This window comes from Lynx canadensis, chromosome X (genome assembly GCF_007474595.2).
Source record: "Lynx canadensis isolate LIC74 chromosome X, mLynCan4.pri.v2, whole genome shotgun sequence".
Lineage (NCBI taxonomy): Eukaryota > Metazoa > Chordata > Mammalia > Carnivora > Felidae > Lynx > Lynx canadensis.
The window spans coordinates 89874815-89898820 of record NC_044321.2 but is presented as its reverse complement, the minus strand read 5'-3'; the positions used below and the strand labels follow the sequence as shown (position 1 = coordinate 89898820).

Genomic DNA, 24006 nt, shown 5'->3' with positions numbered 1-24006 from the left:
TGGATTTTTTTAGTTTATTTATTTATTTTTGAGGGGGGGCAGCACAGAGGGAGGGGGAGAGAAAGAATCCCAAGCAGGCTGCACGCTGAGACCTGATGCAAGGCTTGATCTCATGAACCGTGAGATCATGACCTGAGCCAAAACCAGGAGTTGGATGCTTAAACGACTGAGCCACCCAGGCACCCCAAAATGGATGTTGTTTTAATCTACGATATTCTAGAGGTAGTTTTTTATTTTTATTTTTTTAATGTTTATTTATTTTTGAGAGAGACAGAGTGCGAGTGGGGGAGGGACAGAAAGAGAAAGAGGCACTCTCAGAGAATCCGAAGCAGTCTCCAGGCTCTGAGCTGTCAGCACAGAGCCCAACCAGGGGCTTGACCTGATGGACTGTGAGATCATGACCTGAGCCGAAGTTGGATGCTTAACTGACTGAGTCATCCAGGCGACTCTCTGGGGACAGTTTGTTATACAGCAATGGATAATAAGAAAAATTCCAAATCATATACATATAAATTTAAGATTTTGATTTTTAATCAAAAGCAATTTATGAATGGGATTAAACAGTACATAAACATATAAAATGCAAAGCCAAAGTCTTTTTCCTAACCCTGACTCCATTCCCCAAAGGGACCACTAAATTTTTTATATCTCTCCAGAATTTTAATAAATATAAAAATATGAATATAAAATATAAAAAATATATAATATATATAAATATATATATATATATTTATATATATTATATATATAAATATATATATTTAAATATAAATATAAATAAATATATAAAATATATATATATAAAATATAAAATATAAAAATATAAAAAAACCATCTTTATTTTGTTCATCCAAGGTCATATTAAATATCTAGTAGCTAACTGTACCATTCTGCACCTTGCATTTTTTTACTTACCAAAATCTTTTAGAGAGCTATCAATGTTCATAGATCTCCTTTCTACATTTCCAGCATGCCATATTTTTCCATTGTAGGGGTAGCATAAACTCTGTGAAGGCAGGGATTTTTTTCTATGAAATTAAGTAACTTGCTCAGGGTCACTCAGCTGATAAACTGGCAGAGCTGGGATTCGAATTCTAGAGGTCTGGTTCTAGCTAGCACCATCCAAAGGAAGTTCCTGCAATGGTGGAAATGTTCTGTGTCTTTCTGTCCAATGTGTTTAGCCTTTAGCCATATGTTATTGTTGAGCAATTGAAAGAGTAGGTTGGTGGGACTCAATTTTTAATTTAACCAAATATTTAATCTTATTATTTTATTTAATTTTATTAATTTTATTTAATTTTATTAATTTAAATGCAATAGCCACAGTGTGACTAGTGGCTACCATATTGGAAAGCAGGGCTTGAGAGTCTGTGTTTTTAACCTCTATGCTCCTCTGTAGAGAAGGAAGAGCCTACTAAGGAGACCCAGAAAGAATAGCCAGAGAGACATATAAAGAAAAATAGGGAGGCGCCTGGCTGGCTCAGTTGGTAGAGCATGTGACTCTTGATCTTGGGGTTGTAAGTTCAAGTCCCATGTTGGGTGTTTGAGAGTACTTAAAAATAAAATCTTTATTTTATTTTATTTTATTTTATTTTATTTTTTTATTGTTTTAATAGAGAAAGAGAGTGCATGTGTGCAAGTGGGGAAGGAGCAGAGGGAGAAGGAAAGAGAATCTTAAGCTGGCTCCACACGAAGTGCAGAGCCCAACTTGGGGTGTGATCTCATGACCGTGAGATCATGACCTGAACTGAAATCAAGAGTCGGATGCTTAACCAACTGAGCCACCCAGGTGCCCCTAAAAATAAAATCTTAAAAACAAAAAAAGAATGCAGGGTCACAAAAACCAAGAGAAAGAGAATCCATCAAAGAAGGGGGTGTAGTCAATTGTGTGTAATACTGATTCAAGTTGCTAGATGAGGACAGAGAAGTGACCATTGGCATCAGCCAGCCAAAGTTGACCTAGAGAAGTTTTGCAATTACAGATATTGGAGTAGTTGTGAGATGAGGACAATGAAAGCAGCATGTGTAAACAATTCTTTCAAAAAGTTTTGCTATGAGGGAAAGCAGAGAAACTGAGCAGTAGCTGGAGGAGAGGAGGATGTAGGATTAAGAGAGGCTTTTTCTAAGATGGCCAAATACTTGAGTAATGATGATAATCATCCTGTAGTGGAGACAGATTGATGCAGAAAAGCAAGGTCCTTGAGAATGTGAAGGTACAAGAAGACCCTTGAACAGAGACTTCATTTCAGTGGGTTTCACATATTTCAGCTTCACTGTGGTTTTCTTTTTTTAATTTTTTTAATGTTTACTTATTTTTGAGACAGAGAGAGACAGAGCATGAACGGGGGAGGGGCAGAGAGAGAGGGAGACACGGAATTGGAAGCAGGCTCCAGGCTCTGAGCCATCAGCCCAGAGCCCGACGCGGGGCTCGAACTCACGGACCGCAAGATCGTGACCTGAGCTGAAGTCGGACGCTTAACCGACTGAGCCACCCAGGCGCCCCATGTGGTTTTCAAAATCCTCTTAGATCCACAAAACTACTAGGGAATTCCTTCATACCCAATGGCCTATACAGACAGTGGACACCCAACTGAGCCCCACTGAGAATTTTGAGAAGCTGAATACTTCTAATGGGACAGAGCAGTTTTCAAGCTAGCTTATAAAACCACTGTGTTACCCACAGCACTTAAATGCAAGGTAAGGTCTATCAATAGATCACATTTGCAACATGTTCTCATGAATATTATCTAATCTGATTTTCAAAAGTGCATGGATAACGGATGGTAATATGCCCATTTTATAATGAGGAAAGCCTGAGGTAGGAATAGGTAAAGTGATTTGTGTAAGGTCATACAGCAAGTTAAAGGCACAACTGTGAATGGAGCTTATCTCCAGACTCACCTTCCTATGTGCGCGCAATGACTTTTCCCCTCTCCACTGGTGAGGGTGTGTCTTGAGTCATTTGAGAATTTTTCCTTAAGATCTGCTTTAGCTCTATTGTTTCCAGAAACCAATGTCTGAAACATCATGGAAAGTACCTAGTTTTACATCTTGTCTCTCTCACTTCCACCCTCAGTCTGAGTCCCCTGTCGATCTTTTAGTGTAGTCAGGATACAAATACATCAGGCAGCAGCGGCACCTGACGGGATTCTGGAAGAGGTCGTAAGTGGAATGGATATGTGTGGGAGATTTTAAAGTGCCTCTAGATTTGACTTGCATTAATACAGACACCTAAGTTGTCTTGCTAAACTTGATCATAGAAGAAAGATATACAAAACTTTTTGTTTCATGTGTTCTAAGATCACATACAGTCTAGCTAGGGCCTCTCTCTGGTCTTCTAGCATATCTACTCTTTATGTACTACCCATCTTGGTCTCTCTTCTTTTTTTTTTTTAATTTTTTTAATGTTTATTTATTTTTGAGACAGAGAGAGACAGAGCATGAATGGGGGAGGGGCAGAGAGAGAGGGAGACACAGAATCTGAAACGGGTTCCGGGCTCTGAGCTGTTGGCACAGAGCCCGACGCGGGGCTCGAACTCACGGAACGCGAGATCATGACCTGAGCCGAAGTCGGCCACTCAACCGACTGAGCCACCCAGGCGCCCCTTGGTCTCTCTTCTTGAAAGGAAGAGATTGAGTAGAGCAGGGAAGGGAAAATAAAACATCAGAGGGTTTGGAGAAGACACAGCTCCTAAGACAAAAACACGGTTGTATAAGGAATTCCCAAACTCTTTCACCCCAAAAGTTTGGTTATCACCAGTTAGACCCCCAAGACCTGACCTTTACTGTCCTCCAGCTTGTGCTCACCGACCCTTGTCCCACATTTTTTCTTAAGCTCTTTTTTTCCAGCTTATCTATGAATTTAGGCAAAGGGAAAGTGAAACTGCCCCTGGAGCAAGTGACTGCCCTGACAAGACCTCCAGCCAGCCCAGACCATCCAGACTAATTTTAACTTAACCCCTGACCCGCACCTGCACAGATGGACCTTGGAGTGACCTCTAGAATGACTCATGACTACCTTTATTATAATACTAAATCTCCACCCAAGGTGGACCCTCAGCCTCATTACATAACACACAATGTATGTATGGGCATGTTTCCTTAAGGTGCATGTGTGACCTTATGCCTGCCTCTACATACAATGACAAGGCTTCCCTATCTAAATATTTATCCTAAACCTAAATAAAAGGGGGAGTCATGGCTTTGGAAGCTATTCCTTCGTGATCTCCTTATTTGCTGCAAATAAAGTTTACTTTGTGAGACAACTCAACCTGGTCCAGTTTCTGACTCACCGAGGAGCTAACTCACATTGATTCCATTACGTGACCACCTCCCTTCCATTGCCTCCCTTATTTCTAGGATCTTCTCTCATGTCTCCAAACCTATCTTCCAGGTCCCCTGCTGTCCCAATCCTCCCTCAGTGCCTGCTCTAACCCCCTGGAACATACCTTATCTGGCTCTCACCCACCAGGGTCATCAGTTGAGCAGTTTAAGTGATTGACTCCTTTTCTTCTTTTTCTCCCTTCAAAGAGGAAATTAACTTGTATGAAACTGTTGTAGGATTTTTTTTTACCTCAATACCCAGGGTTCATTGTCTTGCCACTTCCAAGAATGAAGATGTGGATACAAAATGAGCAGCAGGCAGAATTTTATTAGCATATAAGATCAGAAAGGAAGAATAGTAGGAAAGCTCTCCTTACAAAGAGGGGACATTTGAAAGTGAATGCCCAAGGACTATAGGCGAGGGTCCTTATTTTATAAGGTTCCAGTCACCACCCCCCTTCCCTTCCCCCTCGTTCCTTCTCATGTTCTACCCTTATTGGCTGGATAACTCTGGGTGCTGGGTTGAACATTCCTGATTGGCTCGACTCCATTGCATGAGGGGTGGTCTATGGCCATACCATTCCTTGTGGGTCATGTGTTTTATGCTCTACTACTTATTTTTAATTAGGTCTTTTGTCAAATTCCTGAAGGGAACCTGAGGGGGAGTAGGTGGTGTCTGTTACATTCTTAAGAGGAACCTTACGCCTGAGGGGCTTTGCTGTGTTCAGACACTCCCAGCATTGTTCCAAAATATGTGTTTTTCCCCACCCAGGGACCTCAGGTCCTAACCTTTCACTCTCTGCCTACTGAATCCTATCTTTTCTTATCATAAAATCACAAGAGACCCCCCCCCCCAATAGCCAAGGGAGTCTTGAGAAAGGAGAACAAAGTTGGAGGGATCATGTTCCCTGATTTCAAACTATATTACAAATCTATACTAGTCAAAACAGTATGGTATTGACATAAGAACAGACGTATAGATTAACGGAACAGACTAGAGAGCTCAGAAATAAACCCACACAAATTAATTTGCAACAAAGGAACCAGGAGTATACAATGAGAAAAGGGAAGTGTCTTTAACAAATGGTATTCAGAAAACTGAACCACTATATGCAAAAGAATGAAGCTGGACCACTATCTTATACTGTACACAAAAATTAACTCAAAATGGATTAAAGACTTAAACATAAGACCTGAAACCAAAAAACTCCTAGAAGAAAACATAGGAAGTAAGCTCCTTGACATCCGTCTTGCCGATTTTTTTTTTTTTTGGATTTGACACAAAAAGCAAAGGCAACAAAAGCAAAAATAAACAAGTGGGTCTATATTAAACTAAGAAGCTTCTGCACAGCAAAGGCAACCATCAGCAAAATGCAAAGGCAACCTATCAAATGGGAGAAAGTATATGCAAATCATATATCTGATGATAAGGGGTTAATGTCCAAAATATATAAAGAACACATACAACTCAATAGCAGAAAAACCTCAAATAATCCAATTTAAAAAATGGGCAGAGGATCTGAATAGACATTTTTTTTTTTCAAAGAAGGCATACAGATGGCCAACAGGTACATGAAAAAGTTCTCAACACCCCTAATTATCATGAAATGCAGATCCAAATCACAATGAGATATCACCTCACACTTGTTACAGTGGCTATTATCAAAAAGACAAAAAATGGTAAGTGTTGGTGAGGATGTGGAAAAAAGGGAACCCTCGTGCATTGTTGGTGGGCATGTAAATTGGTGCAGCGACTGTGGAAAACTGTGGAAATTCCTCAAAAAATTAAAAAAATAGAACTACCATATGATCCAGGAGTTTCATTTCTTGATATTTATCTGAAGGAAATGAAAACACTATCTCAAAAAGATATAGGCACTCCCCTGTTCATTGCAGCATTATTTACAATAACCAAAATATGGAAACAAACTACATATCCATTGATGGATGAATGGATAAAGAAAATATGGGATATGTATACAGTGGAATATTATTCAAGCATAAAAAAAGGAAATCTTGACATTTGCAACAACATGGATTAAACTCGAGGGCATTATGCTTTGTGAAATAAGACAGTGAAAGGTAAATACTATATGATCTATAAAACCAACCAATCCAACAACTAACCAACAAACCAAACTCATGGATACAGTGAAATGATTGGTTATTGCCAGAGGCAGACGGTAGGAGGTGGGTGAAATAGGTGAAGGGGGTCAAAAGGTTCAAATTCCCAATTATAAAATAAATAAGTCTTGGGGCCGTAATGCACAGCATGGTGACTATAGTTAGTAATACTTATCGTATATTTGAAAGTTGCTAAGAGAGTAGATTTTAAAAGTTATCACAAGAAAAATATTGTAATCATGTATAGTGATGGATGTTAAGTAGACTTATGTGATGTTAATTTCATAACATTTACAAATATTGAATTGTACATCTGAAATGAATATAATGTCATACGTCAATTATAGCTCAATAAAAATAAATAAGAAGTTAACAATCAAATATTTAATACAGGAAAACAAAACAAACACTGATCAGGAGCTTGCACTGAAACCTACAGTGGGAGGAACCTTACAGATCAATCAGCGGGTTTATTTATATCTAGTGAGACCCAATAGGGGCAGGTGACTTTCTCAAAGCCCCACAACTAGAGACCTGGGACTAGCTTCCTGACTCTCAGGCATACTACCCGTGCTGCCCAATAGCAATCCAATGAATACCTGTTTGTTGAATGAATCACTCATTCAGTACGAAGGGGAAAGTCAGACAAAGGCTCCCAGCCACAGCCTGTTAAGGGCAAACTTTCCCACACTTTAATTTGATTAACTAAATGAGAGATTTAAGCTGAGAAAGGTGTTTGGATGGTTCTTAATTAAACTCCGGCCATCAAATAGAGATTTCAACAACTTGATCCCACACAAGTGAATCCTCAGTCCAACGTCAAGTTGATGCATTTAACTCTACCACCTATTTGTCCTTCACCGAGTCTCTAATTGGCATCAACAACAGCGTGAGTCAGGGAAGAACCCAAGGGAAGATTGACTAGTGGTAAGAGTGGGCTTTAGCACAGCTACATCCTGAGCTCTGTGACCTGGGGCCAGTTTTTCAGCATTCGGGAGCTTATTGCTACCTCGTGGGGTTGTCGTGAGGATTAAATGAGCTCACATAGGCAAAACACACAGTGCAGTTGTTGAGTGCCTGGGTGGTTCAGTCGGTTGAGCGTCCGACTTCAGGTCAGTGAGAACCTATGATCTCATGGCTCATGGGTTCGAGCCCCACATCGGGCTCTGTGCTGACAGCTCAGAGCCTGGAGCCTGCTTCGGCTTCTGTGTCTCCCTCTCTCTACTCCTCCCCTGCTCACACGTGCGTGCTCTCTCTCAAAAATAAAGATTAAAAAGAAATTTTTTTAAAAACACAACAGGTTAATAGTAGAAAGACCTGCATTCAAATTTGAGCCTTGCCACTTCCTAGTTGTGAATTTGGGGGCATGCTGGTTAACCTCACTGTGTCTCCATTAATGGGGATCGATAAAAATATTTTTCTCCATAAGGATATTGAGAAGATTAAGTGAAGTGATACACACATACAAAGCATTTCACACAACAGGCTGCACTAAATGTAACTTGTGTTTGTAGGTAGTCGGCACAGCTCTCCAGAGCCTCTTTAGGGAGGACACCCCAGGCTTGACTTCTGGGAGGGAGGGAGAGACCCATTCAACTTGACAAAGGCCTGCAACAGAGGCTACCCAAAGGCCTCATGTGTGCTCCCTGTGTTTCCTCTCTCTGAGGCCCATTTCCTTTGTTCTCTCATCATTTCCTCTCATTCTTGCCAGTTCAAAGCCTTTTACGGCGACTCGGGGTTTAGACTTTATGGGTTCAGTTTCCAGGCATTTCCTGTTACCTTTCCTCTTTATCAGTTTCCTTCTTTATGGACGGTCTGTTTTCTTGTGCTCACCGCAGCACAATGAGGCAGCTTAATACATTCTCATGTCCACAGAGGGGCAGCAGAGTGTGGTAGAAACAGTCCTGGCCTGGGTATCAGGACAGCTGTGTTTTAATTTTCCTAAATTTGCTCGAGCACGTTACGCCCCCACCCTGAGCCTCAGTTTCTCTGTTTTTATAGAGAGAGCATTGAATTAGACTGAGGAGCAACCGGAGGCCCCAGATACCTACCTAGACCTCTGCCGTGACCCACCTACGTTCGTGGTGAAGCCTTTGATCCAATTTCATGTTTATCTATTGTGTTCTTAAAAAACCAGAAGGATAAACCAGTCTACTTAAGGCAGCCTTCCTAGAGGAGAGGAGCCTTTTATTATCACTCCCCCAGGGGAGTGAGGGCCAGGGATTGGCCCAGGGGATTGAGAAAAGCAACTCGTCTATGGGGCAGCATCTGCTAGAATGCCCTGGGCAGCCTGTCCTTCTGGAAAACTCCTGGCTCAGGTGTTGCTTAAGGTTTTCCAGTTGCCCTCCTAACTCACACAAAGAGGAGTCTCCATCCAGAAGAGCTGGGCTAAGCTGGAACAGACAGGAGGAAACGGGTGAGTCAGGGAGCAACTTCATTCAGCCGTATATCCCTGGTGCCTGGAACATGCTTGGCACTCTCTAAATGTTGCACTGAGTGGAATGAACCGATTGTAAGGTGGCTCTGTTGTCATCTTACTGTGGGACCATAGCTGAGTCATCTCAGCTCCTTATTTTTTGTGTTTTTTATTGAAATATATTTGATCTATAACATTGTATAAATTTAAGGTGTACAACAGGTTAATATGATACATTTAATAAACTGTAAAATGACTGCCATTGTAGTGATAATTGGCACCCCTATCATATTACATAATTATTTCTTTTTAGTGCCTGGAATAATTAAGGTCTAGTCTCTTAGCAAGTTGGATGATTATAATACATTATTATTGTTTATATTCACTATACTGTGCATTAGACCCCTAGGGTTTATTTACTCCTTGTTGCAAATTTGTACCCTTAAACGACATCTGTCCTATCTCCCCACCCCCAGCCCCTGGTAACCACCATTTTACTCTCTGCTTTGGATGACTTTGGCTTTTTTAGATTCCTCATATACATTTCATGTCTTTCTTTGTCATCATTTAAAACAAATTGTTTTAATGTTTATTTTCTTTTGAGAGACACACAGAGAGAGATAGAGAGAGCCGGGGGGGGGGGCAGAGAGAGAGGGAGACACAGAATCCGAGGCAGGCTCCAGGCTCTAAGCTGTCAGCACAGAGCCGGACACAGGGCTCAAACCCACCAACCGAGAGATCATGACCTGAGCTGAAGCTGGATGCTTAACTGACTGAGCCACCCAGGCGCCCCTGTATTTCACTTCTTTAACCCTAGCTCCCCATGACTAAAGTGAGGATGATTTTTTTTATCTACTTTCAGGGATTGTTTTGGCCATGAAATGACAAAGTGCACATAAATGTACTTTATGAAAACAATGCCCTACAGGCGTCGGGCGTCGAAGATGAGAAAGCTTATCTACTGTTAGATTCCCCCCCCCCCAGAACGTATCATTTTAGTGACTAAACTCCAGTGCCAGGTTTCTCACTGACCGTCATCTCTTAAAAATAGTGAAGAACTTTAATGAGATTCTATACATCCCATGGGATGCTAAGCTATTTTCATTTTGAATAGGAAAAAAAAAATGACGGTGCTTATAAACATTTCTGCCTTTCCTGAAATAGCCAGCATGAGAAAAGTGTGCTTACCCCTGGAAGAATCGATCCCTAAGGTGACTTCCAGCTTGACGACTCCAGAGGGAGGCAAGACTCTAAAAAGACCCCAGAGAGCAGGTTCTCAATTTACTTGGCCTTATTTCCCCACTTGGCGCTTCGCAGAGGGTCTAGCGGGCTCATTGACAGAAACAGTGAAGGCAGACTTGTGAACTGGTTGTCTGTACATCAGACCACCACGAGATGGCAGTAAAGTCAGGCGAATTCATTCTGTTCTCTGCTTCTTCGTTCAGCCTCTGGTCCTCAGGTCAAAGAATATGATTCACGTTTAATTTCCTTGCTTCCGTTTCCTCCATTCAAATATCCTTCTACAAACCTCAATATCATAGTTTTTTGTCCCCCTCAGTTTTAGTCTGTGTCTTTCCCTGGCTACTGGGGAATGAAACAGTATTGTAAGCCTTTGTTTAGAAACAGAAACCATTTGTAAATAGGGGTGTTAGTACCGTAACGCCCATTTTCACAGGGCTCTCGCAGGGATGAAATGAACTGATGTACCTAAAATTTCGTATAGGGCCCGAACTCAATAAATGTGAACAATGACTGCCATTATTAGTATTGTTATTCTTATGGCTTAGACTGACCCAGGTTATTTGATAAGTGAAACAGATTTCAAAGGCAGGAACCAGAAGGAAAACGGGGAACAATTCTTGCACACACATCCCAGGGGCAGTTCTCTGGCAAGGTTAGAGTTACAGGGGTGGAAATATATGTCTTTCTGCTGTGTTGTATGACTTTTTCAAACCGTCTTCACCAAGCCCCCCCCCCCCCGGGTGAATTTTGGGAGAAATTGCACACAAATACATCTTTCAAGAGAAAGCCCCTAGCATTGCATCGAGCGCTGTAGGTTCTCAGTGAAAGTCGGACTTTTCATCTGAAAGCTAGACCAGTTTGAGCTAATGATATGGTCTCATTCAGGTGGTTCCCCACTGGACTGTGTGTTGCAATCATCTAGGCCCTCTTCCCAAAGATAATAATTCTATATATCTGGAGCCGGGCCTAGAAATCTGTATTTTAAAGCTCTCTCCAGACATTTGTGGGAAGGAATAGACTAGTTGAAAAGTGTTTAGCGGGAAGAAAAAGGAGCCAAGATGCGTTGATCATTCTAGGTGTTGTGCTGAGTGCTTTATATGTGTCATATCATTTGACCTTCACGGCTGCTCTGTGAGGTGGGTGGCGTCACTTCCATTTTACTCACAGGAGGGCTGAAACTCAGAAGTGTTAAATCACTTGCCTACTGGTTCAGTTTGTAAATGACAGGTCATGGCTGCAGACACCGTTCTCTGTAATTCTCATCCAGGATCTTGTTCGTGCACCACTTGACTTCCGAGCACATATGGTCCTGGCCCAGTCTCTACCCTCTGGCTAAGTGTCACTCTTGGTCAAATACTTACCTGTTTACTGAATGGCTTTCTCTATAACAACATTCCTGCCTCTAGCTGGGGCTTGATGAATGAATACAACAAATAAAAGAGGATTAAATGAAATAATGGATAGAAAAAGCGCCTCGTAAATTGTAAAGTTCTATACACATATTGGGTGGTATTGCCACACATTATTTAACATATTTGTGGCATTGGTTGTTACCTAGAGGTTCCGGGCCCGATGAGAGCCTTCAGGGTCTATATCTATTGGCCAATGGAGCATGGATATGGAAATAGCTGAATGCTCAAAGCTGGCCTCACAGGTATGGGGCTAAATCAATGGCTGGAATGAGGGTGCACTTGCTCCTGAGTCGTGAGGTATGTCAGCTTGCCAGAAGAGCAGTGACATGGCACATAGCAGGTGGTGAGCACATGTGCACCCTTGCTCCTTCCTCTTTCTTGACTCTATCTTTGCAGTAGAGGCTGCGGTGGCCGTGGTTCAGTCTCACGGGAGGGGATCACTCAAGAAGGCCAAGTCTTCCTCTTGGCAGGCACTCACCTAGAGGATGAGGCCATTCCTGGTCAGTGTGGAGTTGAGGCTCTGGTCACCCTGGAAGCAGCTGGCCCCATGCTTGGAAGAAAAGTCCGTGGTTCCCTGGCCTGTGCCGGGAACATAAGAGGGCGGACTCCCAAGGTGGCCAAACAGGATAAATGGAAGAAGAAAGGCCAAGTCATATGGTTGTACTGGTTGCAGTACAACCAGCCATTTGTCAATGCTGTGCCCACCTTTGGCAGGGAGAAGGGACCCAGTTGCAACTCTTAACTCGGTTGTGATCCTGGATTTCCCCAATAAAGCCATTTAGTCCAATGAGAAAAAAAAAAGTATGTAACAGTCACTCAATAAGCATATTATGGACACTTACTGTACATAAAATACTGAATGAGACACTGTACATAATTTTAAGAATTCAAGAATATAGTCTTCAAGAAGCTTTGAGGAGATGTTATATATATAATATATGATATATGACATATATCTATATATATATATCATCCATATAGCCATTTTATATATATATATATATTATATAAACATGCATCTATTATGTCTATATATATACATATATACACATCTAACAAATTCAAACATAATAATATCAATTACAAACCATAATGACATGAATCATCAAAAGGGATAAACTGCTAAGGCTCATGAGAACTTTAGAATCTATCTTCTTTTAGTGTAAGTTGCCATCTATAGTACAGAAAACAACTCTTGACTCTCTCTCCATATTTCTCACACTTCTCCCTTGATCAGTCTCACCTCCTGTGGCCAAAGTGATTTTGAAAAATGCAAATCTGATGTCATTCCCATTCTTTAGCAATGGTCCCCATTGTCTACAGGATAAAGACTCCTTAAGAATGGCCTATATGGACCTTGGCCGTCACGTCCATTAACACTCAAGATCTTCCTCTTGCCCGACCACCCTCAAAATACCACGTTCTTTCAAACCTTTGCAACCTTGCATGTGCTGTGTCCATTGTTAGGAACACCCTTCTCCCCCTTACTCAGCTAGTTAACTTCCTACTTTTTCTTGAAAACTCCTTGCCCTCTTTGAGCTGGATTTGATGCCCTACATCTATATCTTTGTTTCATCTATATAATAGCACTCGTCACACTAATATTCTCTTCACTTGTTCCACTTCTCTCTCTGGCTCCCTTTCCCTCAATCTAGTTTGTTGATCTTACCTATGTGAGAACAACATATTTAAAGAGCTCACCACAGTGACTATGAGCTGAAAAAGTTCAAGTGGATACAATCAGAAATCTATTGAGCAGATGCTAGATGAGAGAGGCCAATTTCTTAGAGAGCTCATGCTGAATCGAGCAGGTACAAACACTTGGTTGGCTGGTTTTTGACCAGTCTCTTTGGGGGCAAAGTACCTGTCTTGGTCCATTTGGACTGCTGTGAGAGATGCCAAAAACTAGGTGGCTTATAAACAACAGAAATGCTTTTCTCACAGTTCTGGAGGCTAAGAAGTCCAAGATCAAGGTGCCAGCAGATTTAGTGTCTGGTGAATTCTTTCTTTCTGCTTCACATGTGGCAATCTTCTCGCTGTGTCCTCACATGGCAGGAGGGGGCATGGGAGCTCATTGGGGGGTCTCTTTCATAAGGGCACTAATCCCATTTATTAAGCTCCACCCTCATGACCTAGTCAATTCCCAAAGGCTCCACCTCCAAATACCATCACGTTGGGCATTAAGATTTAACATATAAATTTGGGGGTTCACAAACATTCAGTCTACGACAATTCCCAAAGCTCTTCTGAAAAGCTGCTTCAAGTGTCGTTTGATGGTCTATATAAAGAATAACAGAGTGACACGAAGGTTTCTTCAGGGGCGGGTGGGGGTCAATCTTAAGAAAGATCCAGAAGCGCAATTTAAGTTGGCCTGAGACATGATTCCTCTCATTTATCCCCTAATGAAGAAAAAGATGAGCAGATTAGCTAAAACTTGGGATAGCTATGCAGGAAATAATATAAATAGGAAAGACTGGTTGGCAACATATGTGGATGGGTCAGAAGCAGATGTTTAATAGTGCTGTGGAAGATTTCAATGGAAGGACTCTTTTTTTTTTTTTTTTTTTTGGCAGAACTATAAGAGAAAGAAAATCAACCATATCAGGGCATCTCTGTCACCATGAGGATTTGAGTCTTTACTGAGTGCTACCCTGACTTTCTGGAAGTGGTTAGAAATAGTGACTACTAACAAAAACATGTTTTCCTGAACTACTGAAGTTTTTTCAAAGGATTTTTTTTTGCCTTTGTCTCTGGCAAGAGAGCCTGACAGACTTCTGGAATCTTTAGTAGGTTCTTGGCCTCCAATCTAGAGTCTGGTTGATAGTTATGCCCAGCCTGGAGAGTAAGAAGAAAGCTGTCCTCATGGCTTTGGCTATCTTTTTACTGGGGGCTGTGGTAGGGTGTTGGAGGGTAGGGTGTTTGGCAATTGCCCTTGAATTCATTGGCTTTGCTTTATATTTTACAATTATTCATCTATGCTGAACCTAGCAGAGAAAGTTCTCTCCTCATGTAGCTTGGCTGCATTGAAAATATTTTTATGCTGCTACCTATGGAGACCCTATAGTTAGCAGTGTCTCTCTGAACAGATGGGACCACCAACTTCTTCCAAACCCTTGCTGCCTGCTTAACACAAAATGCAAGTTCCTATGGCAAAAAATATGTTGAATAAGCAAATAGCAACCCTAGCCCTGCCCACCCCCAACCATGAACCCAACCAGGTGGGTTGCAGCCCTCGTTTCATAAGTTGAGATGGTGGGTGAAGGGAGGAGCAGCTGATTTTCCTGAGCTGGGTATGCTTTGGGGAAAACTCCACTTTTATTAGGAAGAGGTCTGTTGAAGAGCTCAACCCCTCCACTCGGTCCCTATGTTCTCTAGTGTTCTAATTTTATACTAATGTTTTCTAAACTCCCCCCATCTTTCTTTTCTTCCTCTTCTACCTATCTATCCCATTGACTCTCCTTTAGACTCTTTCCTTTCTTTAATCTCTCTCTAATTCTTTCCCTTTCCCTCCACAGAGTTCCAAAGGAATCTCTTTTTTTAATTTTTTTAACATTTGTGCATATTTTGAGAGACAGAGACAGAGCACGACTGAGGGAGGGGCAGAGACAGAGGGAGACACAGAATCCGAAGCAGGCTCTAGGCTCTGAGCTATCAGCACAGGGCCCGATGCGGGGCTCTGAACTCATGAACCGTGAGATCATGACCTGAACTGAAGTCAGACGTGTAACCGACTGAGCCACCCAGGCGCCCCAGAATGCCAACGGAATCTTAAATATCTCTCTGTAGCTGAGGTGATTGTTCTCAGGGCCAGTGCGGGCAGCCTGGTTTGCTATGAAGGCTGCGATGGCCCCACAGGTGGCTCCTAGACAGACATCCTGCATATCTGTTCTGTCTTTCTGCTCTGGATGGTGAGGTTGAGGGCAATATGCTTGTTCCCATTGCAGGTCCCCCTCTACCTTGGGGTCACTTCTTCCATCATTTTGCCTATAAGGCTCAAGCAGTGTCTCTCAAGTTCCCTGGTTATGGGAGTAGATTTGATGATAAAAAAGATGTCAATATTGTTCTCATTGCATTCTACCTGAACCCCCTCCCTGAATCCTGACTTCATGAGTTCCTAGAATTTGGATGTCATCTTTGTATAGGACTATAGTCCCCCGTCCATACCCCTAAGCTGCTTACATTGGTAAACAGCTCTATACCTTCTTGCCCTACCCCAAAGCTCCAAGCTACTTCATAGATCTTATCCCTTCCATTAGTCCCTTCCTCACCACATATCTGGGGCGCCTTACCTCTGATTCTGGGTCATAAGCATGCCTTTTTCTGGAGTGTTAGCTCCCAGAACTAGGCTTTTGGCAACACTTGCATCAAATCAAAACTTCATATATCTGAAAGTTCCATTTCATTTCGTCTAGCCCTTCATCAGTGTTGGAAGTGTCAGTGGTCATTAGGTACTTGCTATATTCTTGCTTCCCTGTCTTTTCCTCCAAACTTTCAGGGGCCAAGACTTCCATCAGATGATTTTGTAAAAGAGAAGGCTTGAGAAACCCAAAAGACAGACTTAGCTCACTCTTTTTAAATGAAGACTTCGATAATGCAGTTTAAGATTCACAGCAAAATTGAAGGGAATGTGCAAAGATTTTCCTATATTCCCCCATGCATGCATAGCCTCTACCATTATCAACACCCCCGCCCCAGAGTGGTATACTTATTACAACTGATAAGCCTACATTGCCACACCATAGTCACCTGAAGTCCATAGTTTACATTATGGTTCACTCTTGGTGGTATACATTCTATGCATTTGCACAAATGTATATTGATGTGTATCCACCATTATACTATCAAACCGAGTATTTTCACTGCTCTACCAACACTCCATGACCTGCCTATTCATCCATCCCCAAGCCTACCAACTCATGGCAACCTTTGATCATTTTACCATCTCCATAGTTGGAATACTAGAGTAAGTAGCCTTTTCAGATTGACCTTTCACTTAGTAATATATACTTAAGTTTACTCCATGTTTTTCATAGCTTGGTAGCTCACTTCTTTTTAGTGTTGAATCATATTCCATTGTCTGGATGGACCACAGTTACTCTATCCATTCACCTACTGAAGGACTTCTTGCTTCCAAGAATGGGCAGTTATGAATAAAGTTGCTATAAAAATCCTTGTGCAGGTTTTTGTGTGGACATAAGTTTTAAACTTCTTTGGGTAAATACAAAGGAGCATGATTTCTTAATCATATGGTATAAGTATCTTTAGTTTTACAAGAAATTGTCAAACTGTCTTCCAAAGTGGGTTCACTCTCTTTTATGCCTTTTCCCTCTTTCTCCAAGCAGGACTCTTTTCTTCGGATTAGTTCTCTAGCATCCTTGGCTTCTAAGCTGGCATTCTGAGCATGTTAGCTGCAGAGAGAGCCTCTCTGTTACTCTTTCCTCCTCTGATTCCCAATCCTGACGCCCACACCAATGCTAGGCCCTACCAAAAGCATCAGCGTGTGGCTAACACCTCCCAGTAGTTCATAATGACCCATTTGTAGTTGGCCAGACACCATGTCCCTTAAGTACATAGGACTGGGGTTCTATGGAGGGCAGTCAGTTTAAGTAGCAGCCAGTGACAGTTTGTTCTCTAAACAGCAGAGATGTAATAATATAACTTAATGCTGAATCAAAGAAAATAGCGTCAAACTCCAAACCAATTTGATTTGCAACTTGGAATAAAAGCAACGTGTCTTGATTTAAATGTCAGGCCCACTGCTGAGTGATGATTTAATAACTTTTATGAGGGATCTTGTCATAGCAAATTCAACACTGGAATTCAATGACTCACAGATAGAGTGTTAGAAATTGTACAGAAGAGCACAAAAAGGAACAGGCTTATCTCAGGGCCCCTCTAGAACTTTGCATGCAGCGAATTTGCAGTTAGGACCTCTTTTCTCCCTCTCTCCTGCCACCTAATCTTTCTTTTCACAGATACATATGCATGTGTGTAGAGACAATCCCCCAGTGTGATGCCAGCTTACTGCATTATTTTCTGAGCACACAGGTCCCTGAACAATTGTAGCATGGAGGCTCAGAATTGGTGCAATCTGAGAGGTGAGGCAGCAGCGATCCTGGCTACTTCTGAAAAAGACCTCACGAACTCATCTGGTCTTTATTGCTCTGTCTTTAGACGGGTACTTAATTGCTTTCTCCCATTTAGGAGTGAGATAGCTGAATTCCAGTGGGGTTAAGAGGTTCCTTCAAAGACTCCAGTCTCCTGACTGCCAGGGTATTCCTCCTGAATACCTTGTGAGATCTCTCTCCTTGGCCTTCCCCAGCTTCCCTGAGCTAGCATACTAGAATACTCAAAGCTGACCATGCTGCAGTTCCAGCCAGCTCCCCAGGTCAATAGGGAACCATGCACAGATGTTCTTAAGGGAAAAGCTTCCATTCTGTTGGGCTAATTGTTCAGTCATCAAGATTCATTTTGGAGGTCATTCAAAGTGTAAATATCTGGTGTTTTGCCTAGATGAGGGTTGCTTAACATCAAAAATATTAACATTTTTGGCCAGATCATTTTTTGTTGTGGGAGGCTGCTTTATGTATCGTTGGATGTGTACCAGCATTCCTGTCCTCTGGTTAACCGGTCTCTTCCTACAGTGTACAACTGCCTCCAGTCTCTTTTATAGAGAGATTTTAGGTTAATCTTCCCAAACTATACCTCTAACTCAGTCGTTCTTAACGGAAAGCAATCCACCACGCCCCCACTCCCAAGGATGCTTGACAATGTTTGTGGATATTTTTGGTTTCCACCACTCAGGGGGGGAGGGATAAGTTGCAGACATCTAGTCGGTAGAGGCCAGGGTGCAACAATACACAAGACAACCCTCCCCACCCCACCCCACTTCACCCCCGTACAACAAAGATTTGTTTGGCCCAAAATATCAATAGTGCCGAGGCTGAGACACTGTTTTCTATCATGCCATCCTCTGGTCAGAAAATTTCCATTGCTCCCCATTGCTTGTGGGAAAGATGCCACATTCCATGGTTCCTCCTGGTCTCGATTCAGCTTATTATTTGCCAACTACATCTTCTTTACCGAAGCAATTCTGAATAGAGTACTGTTTCTGGAGCGTGTGGTCAACCTTCTCACTCACGTACTTTGCTCACACCAACCATTCCCACTTCCTAGAATGCCCACTTCCCGCTACTGAAGTCAAGTTGCAATGCTATGTTCTTTATAAAGCATTACCTGAGCACTTGTTGCGAGGAGCACTGGGTATCATTTGTAAGTGATGAATCACTGCATTTTGAATTCTACTCCTGAAACCAATCTTTTTGCACTGTATATTAACTAACTAAAATTTAAGTAAACACACACACACCATACACACACAAACATTTCCTGAGCCTGAATTCTCCCAGATGGAAATAATTCTTTTTTCCCTAGGTTTTCCTGTAGAATTTCTTGCATGTCTCTTAAAACATTGATCACATTCAGAGTAGAATGGACATTCTGAGTTGGAAGGGGATTTTTAAAATCTCTCCAGCAAAAATTCCCTTCACTTAAAAAAAAAAAAAAAAAGGAAATTGAGATCCAGAAAGTTGAAGTGATTAGTTGAAGGCATTATACTTTGGATTATAGTAACTTGTATCCTTGGCTCCATTCTTCTGGCATGGAAATAGATGACCATGGACGTTCCGTGCTGGCACTCACATCTGAACACTTGTAAGTTGGTAAAGTAATTTATCTTTCTGAGACTCCATTTTCTCAGCTGTTAAGGAAAATAATCATGGCTGTTGTGAGAGTCAAATGAGATGGTGTATTCAAAACGTATGGCACATAGTAGGAACTTAATATGTATTTGTCAGATGAATAGAAGAATCAACAGTGCTTCAAGGAGTAGGATTTAGGGATTGGTGATGGTTCATGGGACTTCACTAAAAGGCGATTGGAGGAAAAAGGCGGTAGCTCATCGTCACTGCTCCCTATTTTGCACCCTTTCATAGAAAGCACAAGGTCCTCTACAGGGCATCAGACCAGTGTCCAAGGTTTCTGTGGAGTAGGTGAATATTGACATCAGCTCTCAACCTGAAGCTGCGCTTCTTTAAAGGTTTGCTTCCCCTGCCTCCCCTCTGCAATGTTAGTGATGTAACCTCTTTATTTCCTCAAGCAGATAACAGGGAGGGTTGTGGGGAGAGGTTTGGATAGAAGGTGTATTTCCTCTATTTCTCCTTGGCTCCCTGTGTGGCAGCAGCCTGTAGCTTAGGTGCTGTTCAGTTACCTAATAGGAGTGTCTGTGCCTCAGTGACGCTGTGACTCCGTGACTCTGTGACTCTGTGAATGGAAACTCTGAGTGCATTTGGTGTGGCAATGGGAGCGTTTTGGTGCTGAATCCTCGCCCGGTGGTACCCGGTTCTGACTGACTTCAATAAGATTTATTGAAGTCCTTCTAGCCAGGTCTTCACTCCGGAGTTGCCCGCTCTGTCAACTTTCTTCCTGCCTAGAGCTTAGAGGTAATGGCATGCTATGCATCTATTCCTTTCATTTACAGAAACAAGTCTTTCCCTGCTCCCTGGGTGCATATATCTAATAAAAATGTCCCTGCTACTTTAATGGGAGGATGAGCTGACAAGCAACTGAAGAAACAGAATGAGACTTCAGATGCCTTGTCTGGACTAGATTGGGAGCATTCCAGAGAGGAGGAAGTTGCCTGACAGTTAGTCCACCTCAGAGCTGGCGCCTGTCTACTCTACCATGTGAGCACAGGAGATTTCGGTTAGAGGGGTCACAGGGGAAGCTCAGGTGGATCTATTACAAATTAATTTAGGAGCCCGTCTTTAGGGCTTATAGGTCAAGGGTCCTATAAGAGGAAAATGGCTTTTGAGAAGATGAAAAAAAAAAAAACAGTAGAAGACAGAGTACCAGATTGAGAGTAGAGAGACTTGGTCTGGATCCTTGCCTCTACCTCTCTGTTTCGGAGAGAGTTCCTAAGGCTATCAACTGAGCCTCACGATTCCTGTCTGTGAACTGGGCACAATAAAACCTGCAGCCTTCTTCCTAGGGATGGCAGAAGTTGAAGATTTGCCCGTCTCTACAGTTTTCACCTTGTGAAACCCAAAGCATTATATAAAACCTCCTACTTTTAGTAAGAGAGGGAGTATGTATGTATGTCTAAGGGGAGGCGTGACAAGGTGGTTAAGGAACAAATTTATTGTTTGCTTGCCTCAATGTGGTATTCTTCAGTTTACTCTTCCCAGAGTCCCACCCATCATTGTTCATGTTGAGGCCAGTCTGTAGATAGTTAGATTATTTTCCCTAAGAATGGTTCTCTTTCAAATTCACTCCATCTATCTAAGGATTGCATTGTTTCCATTATCTACTGTAGTCTGGCTTTCGCTATAATTTTCAGTGGGGCCATGTGACTTCAGGGAGTTATATGACTGCCTCCATCTATGGTAAAGCAGTATCTCTGCTGAAGAACTGAAGTTTGACATTTGCCATGGGAAGGGATAAGGGATCCATTCATTCATTCAAGTATAGAAGGAAATATACACAGTACTCATGAGGGCCTCTGATGAAGGAATTTGACTTAGGGAGGTCAGGGAGGGCTTCACTAAGGAATTAATGATTGGGTTGAGCTTTGAAGAATGATTGAAAATTCACTAGGCAAAAAGAGTGGTGGGAAGTATATGTGCACATGCCTACATGCAGTAAGCATTTTAGGGAGTAGAATATGCATAGGCCTTATGGTGACAAGGATCGTAGCACATTCCAGAAACAAACAGAACAATACTATGGCCGGTTTTGTAACTTTAATAAAAAAATTAAGTCATAAGTTTGGCTGTTGAGGGTTAAAAAATGTAAGTGTACCCACCTTTGGAGTATTGTCAGGCTAAATCATGCACACTGAGCACCCACTGTTGACACAATATGGGAGCTATTATCAAGAAAGAAGCTAATGCATCTGCACTGTTGAGCCAATCTAGAAGGGGGTAAAGGGTAGATGAAAAATATTTGATATGCAAATTTTCCTCCCAAAATTTTGACCAACAGGTACACCCATGTAAGGGATGTATGGACAAACTCCTGGTAGGATACTTGTTGAGGTGACTTGAGCCGACTGGGGTTAATCTAGGAAAGTTTCTTGGAAGTCCTGGATAGAGTTCCAAGGTAGATATGAGTTGGTGAATAAGAGGAAAGAAGCTGTTTCTGGCAGGAGAGACAGCATGAGTGATAATTTGGTGGTAGAAGGAACACTATTTCTGAGGTGAGAATTTCAGGATATATAAGGCTGTCCCGAATAGAGGAGCAAAGCAGCCTAACTTGGGACCATCTTAGACTCTTTATATGACATGCCAACTAGTCAATTAGAAGAAGTAAAATTAACATTCACCGGGCACCATGTGAACAGAAGAAATTGGTTATTAAAAAGTAAATTGTCATGAAGATCAGTCTTGACATCTCCAACTGACTGTAGTTAGACCTAGCTTTCTGCAAGACTGTGAGGTAGGTGAAGGTCACTACCTATGTCTTTTCTCAGGATCCCTCTGCAGTTTCCTATCACTGGCATCCATTCCAATTGCTGGAGTCTTGTTTGCTTAGGCACTTGATTTTTAGTAATTAGTTGTTAGTCTGTTCCCTTATAAATTAATAGCTCTCTTTTCTTTGGGCACTGACATTTTCTGAGGGAAAATTCTCAGAGAAAGCACAAATACTTCAAAGGACAGTATCTACTTCTGATAGGATGGCAGGTGGTAGAGTGGAATTTTTTGAACAGGTGACCTTTCCTATTACCCTTCAAACTTAAACTGCTGCCTCACAAGCTTGGCCTTGATTCCAACGCATGTTTCTTCCCTCGATGATGCAAGGGTAGGTTAAGACAAAGACATGTCGTAAACAGCAAGGGATTTTTATTGATTTTTTGCCTGTCAAATCTCCTGATGATGCAGAATATGATTCTTTGGAAATAGTCTATGCACATCAGTGTGGTGAAAAACGTGGAGCTTTAGAGTCAAGATTAGCCAGTGTTTATACCCTGACTCTATCGCTGTTCATCTGTGTGATTTTTCACAATTAACTGAACCTGTGCCTCAGTTACCTCATCTAATACAAAACGGGGACAATAAGAGTGTCTATCTCATATAGTTACTGTAATGGTCAATGAGATATATGTCCAAGGAGTTTAGCATAGTTCTTGACACGTGATTAAGTGGCTCTTGTCATCATTCTCATTAGCATCACCACCACCATTACCACCCACACCACCCCCAGGTTCCTACTGTAACAGAATAAAATTCTGTAACTTCTTTCTAAAGCAAATACCAGCCATAAGCCCAAGAGGAAAAGGAGGAAACAGGAAGCCAAGTTGTATTTGCTGTTTCATATTATCACATGAACCCTAACACCCCAAAGAGAATGTATGAGAAGACAACCCAACCTTTATATCTCTGTCCCTATTTCTACAGGTACCTGTCGGCTTGGCTGGGCCTATTACTGTGCTGGAGGTGCAGCAGCTGCAGCCATGTTGATCTGCACCTGGCTCTCTTGTTTTGCTGGAAGAAACCCCAAGCCTGTCATGTTGGCGGAGAGCATCATGAGGACCACCAATTCTTATGCCATGGAGCTTGACCACTGCCTCAAACCTTGAGTTTTGGCAGAAGATTGGAAAGGGTGGGAAAGAGAAGGGAAGGGAGCCTTGAAAAGAGACACTAAGGGGCGCCTGGGTGGCTCAGTCGGTGAGGCGTCCGACTTCGGCTCAGGTCATGATCCCACAGTTCATGAGTTCGAGCCCCGCGTCAGGCTCTGTGCTGACATCTCAGAGCCTGGAGCCTGCTTCGGATTCTGTGTCTCCCTCTCTCTCTCTGTCCTCTCCCCACTCGTACTGTTTCTCAAAAAAGGAATAAATGATAAACGTCCAAAAACTTAAAAAAAAAAAAAAAAGAGACACTAAGACAAGGCCACTTGCTACCCACCTGCTAGGAGTATAGCCTAGTGTTTGCATGCTTTTTAACTTACCAGTCATTCGTTTTCTCTTTTGTTTAAGCCAGCGGGTCAGCGGCTATTTACAGAATTCGTCAAGAACCATGATTCTCTCAAATGTTTACCTAGCTGGTGAGTACCCACTAGCCCTCAAGTCCCAAAGTGCTCCTTTATGCAAAATAAGGAGAAGATCCTCACCTGAAAAGCAACTTCACAATCAAGCAGCTCTTCAGAGTCCTACAGCTCCTCTCTATCACTTAAAGGCTGTGTAAGAACCTGTGTGCAGGGAAGGACTAGGAGACAGACAGGGCTGGTTCCCACCACTCCACGCATACGGCCCTCCCCCTGGGACTTATTGCTATCTCCGAACATCTATGGAGTGCCACTGCTCAAATTTTTGTCACCTTCTCAGGACTATACCTTGACTCTTCCTATTTTCTCCTGCCTCTCTTCCTTTCCGGTTGCGGGGAAGCTTACGGGCGGGTGACTCCCAGTGGGGAAAACACGAATCAAGTATGTTTG

At 42.2% G+C, this 24006-nt stretch overlaps 1 protein-coding gene across 1 annotated transcript in view; it reads left to right on the top strand.

Moving 5' to 3' along the window:
- LHFPL1 (LHFPL tetraspan subfamily member 1) overlaps positions 1-23152 on the top strand; it is a 39799-nt gene extending 16647 nt beyond the window's left edge. Inside the window, exon 3 of the mRNA XM_030306261.2 lies at positions 22971-23152. Within this exon, the coding sequence (XP_030162121.2) occupies positions 22971-23152 (182 nt within the window). The remainder of the gene's footprint in view (positions 1-22970) is intronic.
- Positions 23153-24006: the final 854 nt, after the last annotated feature.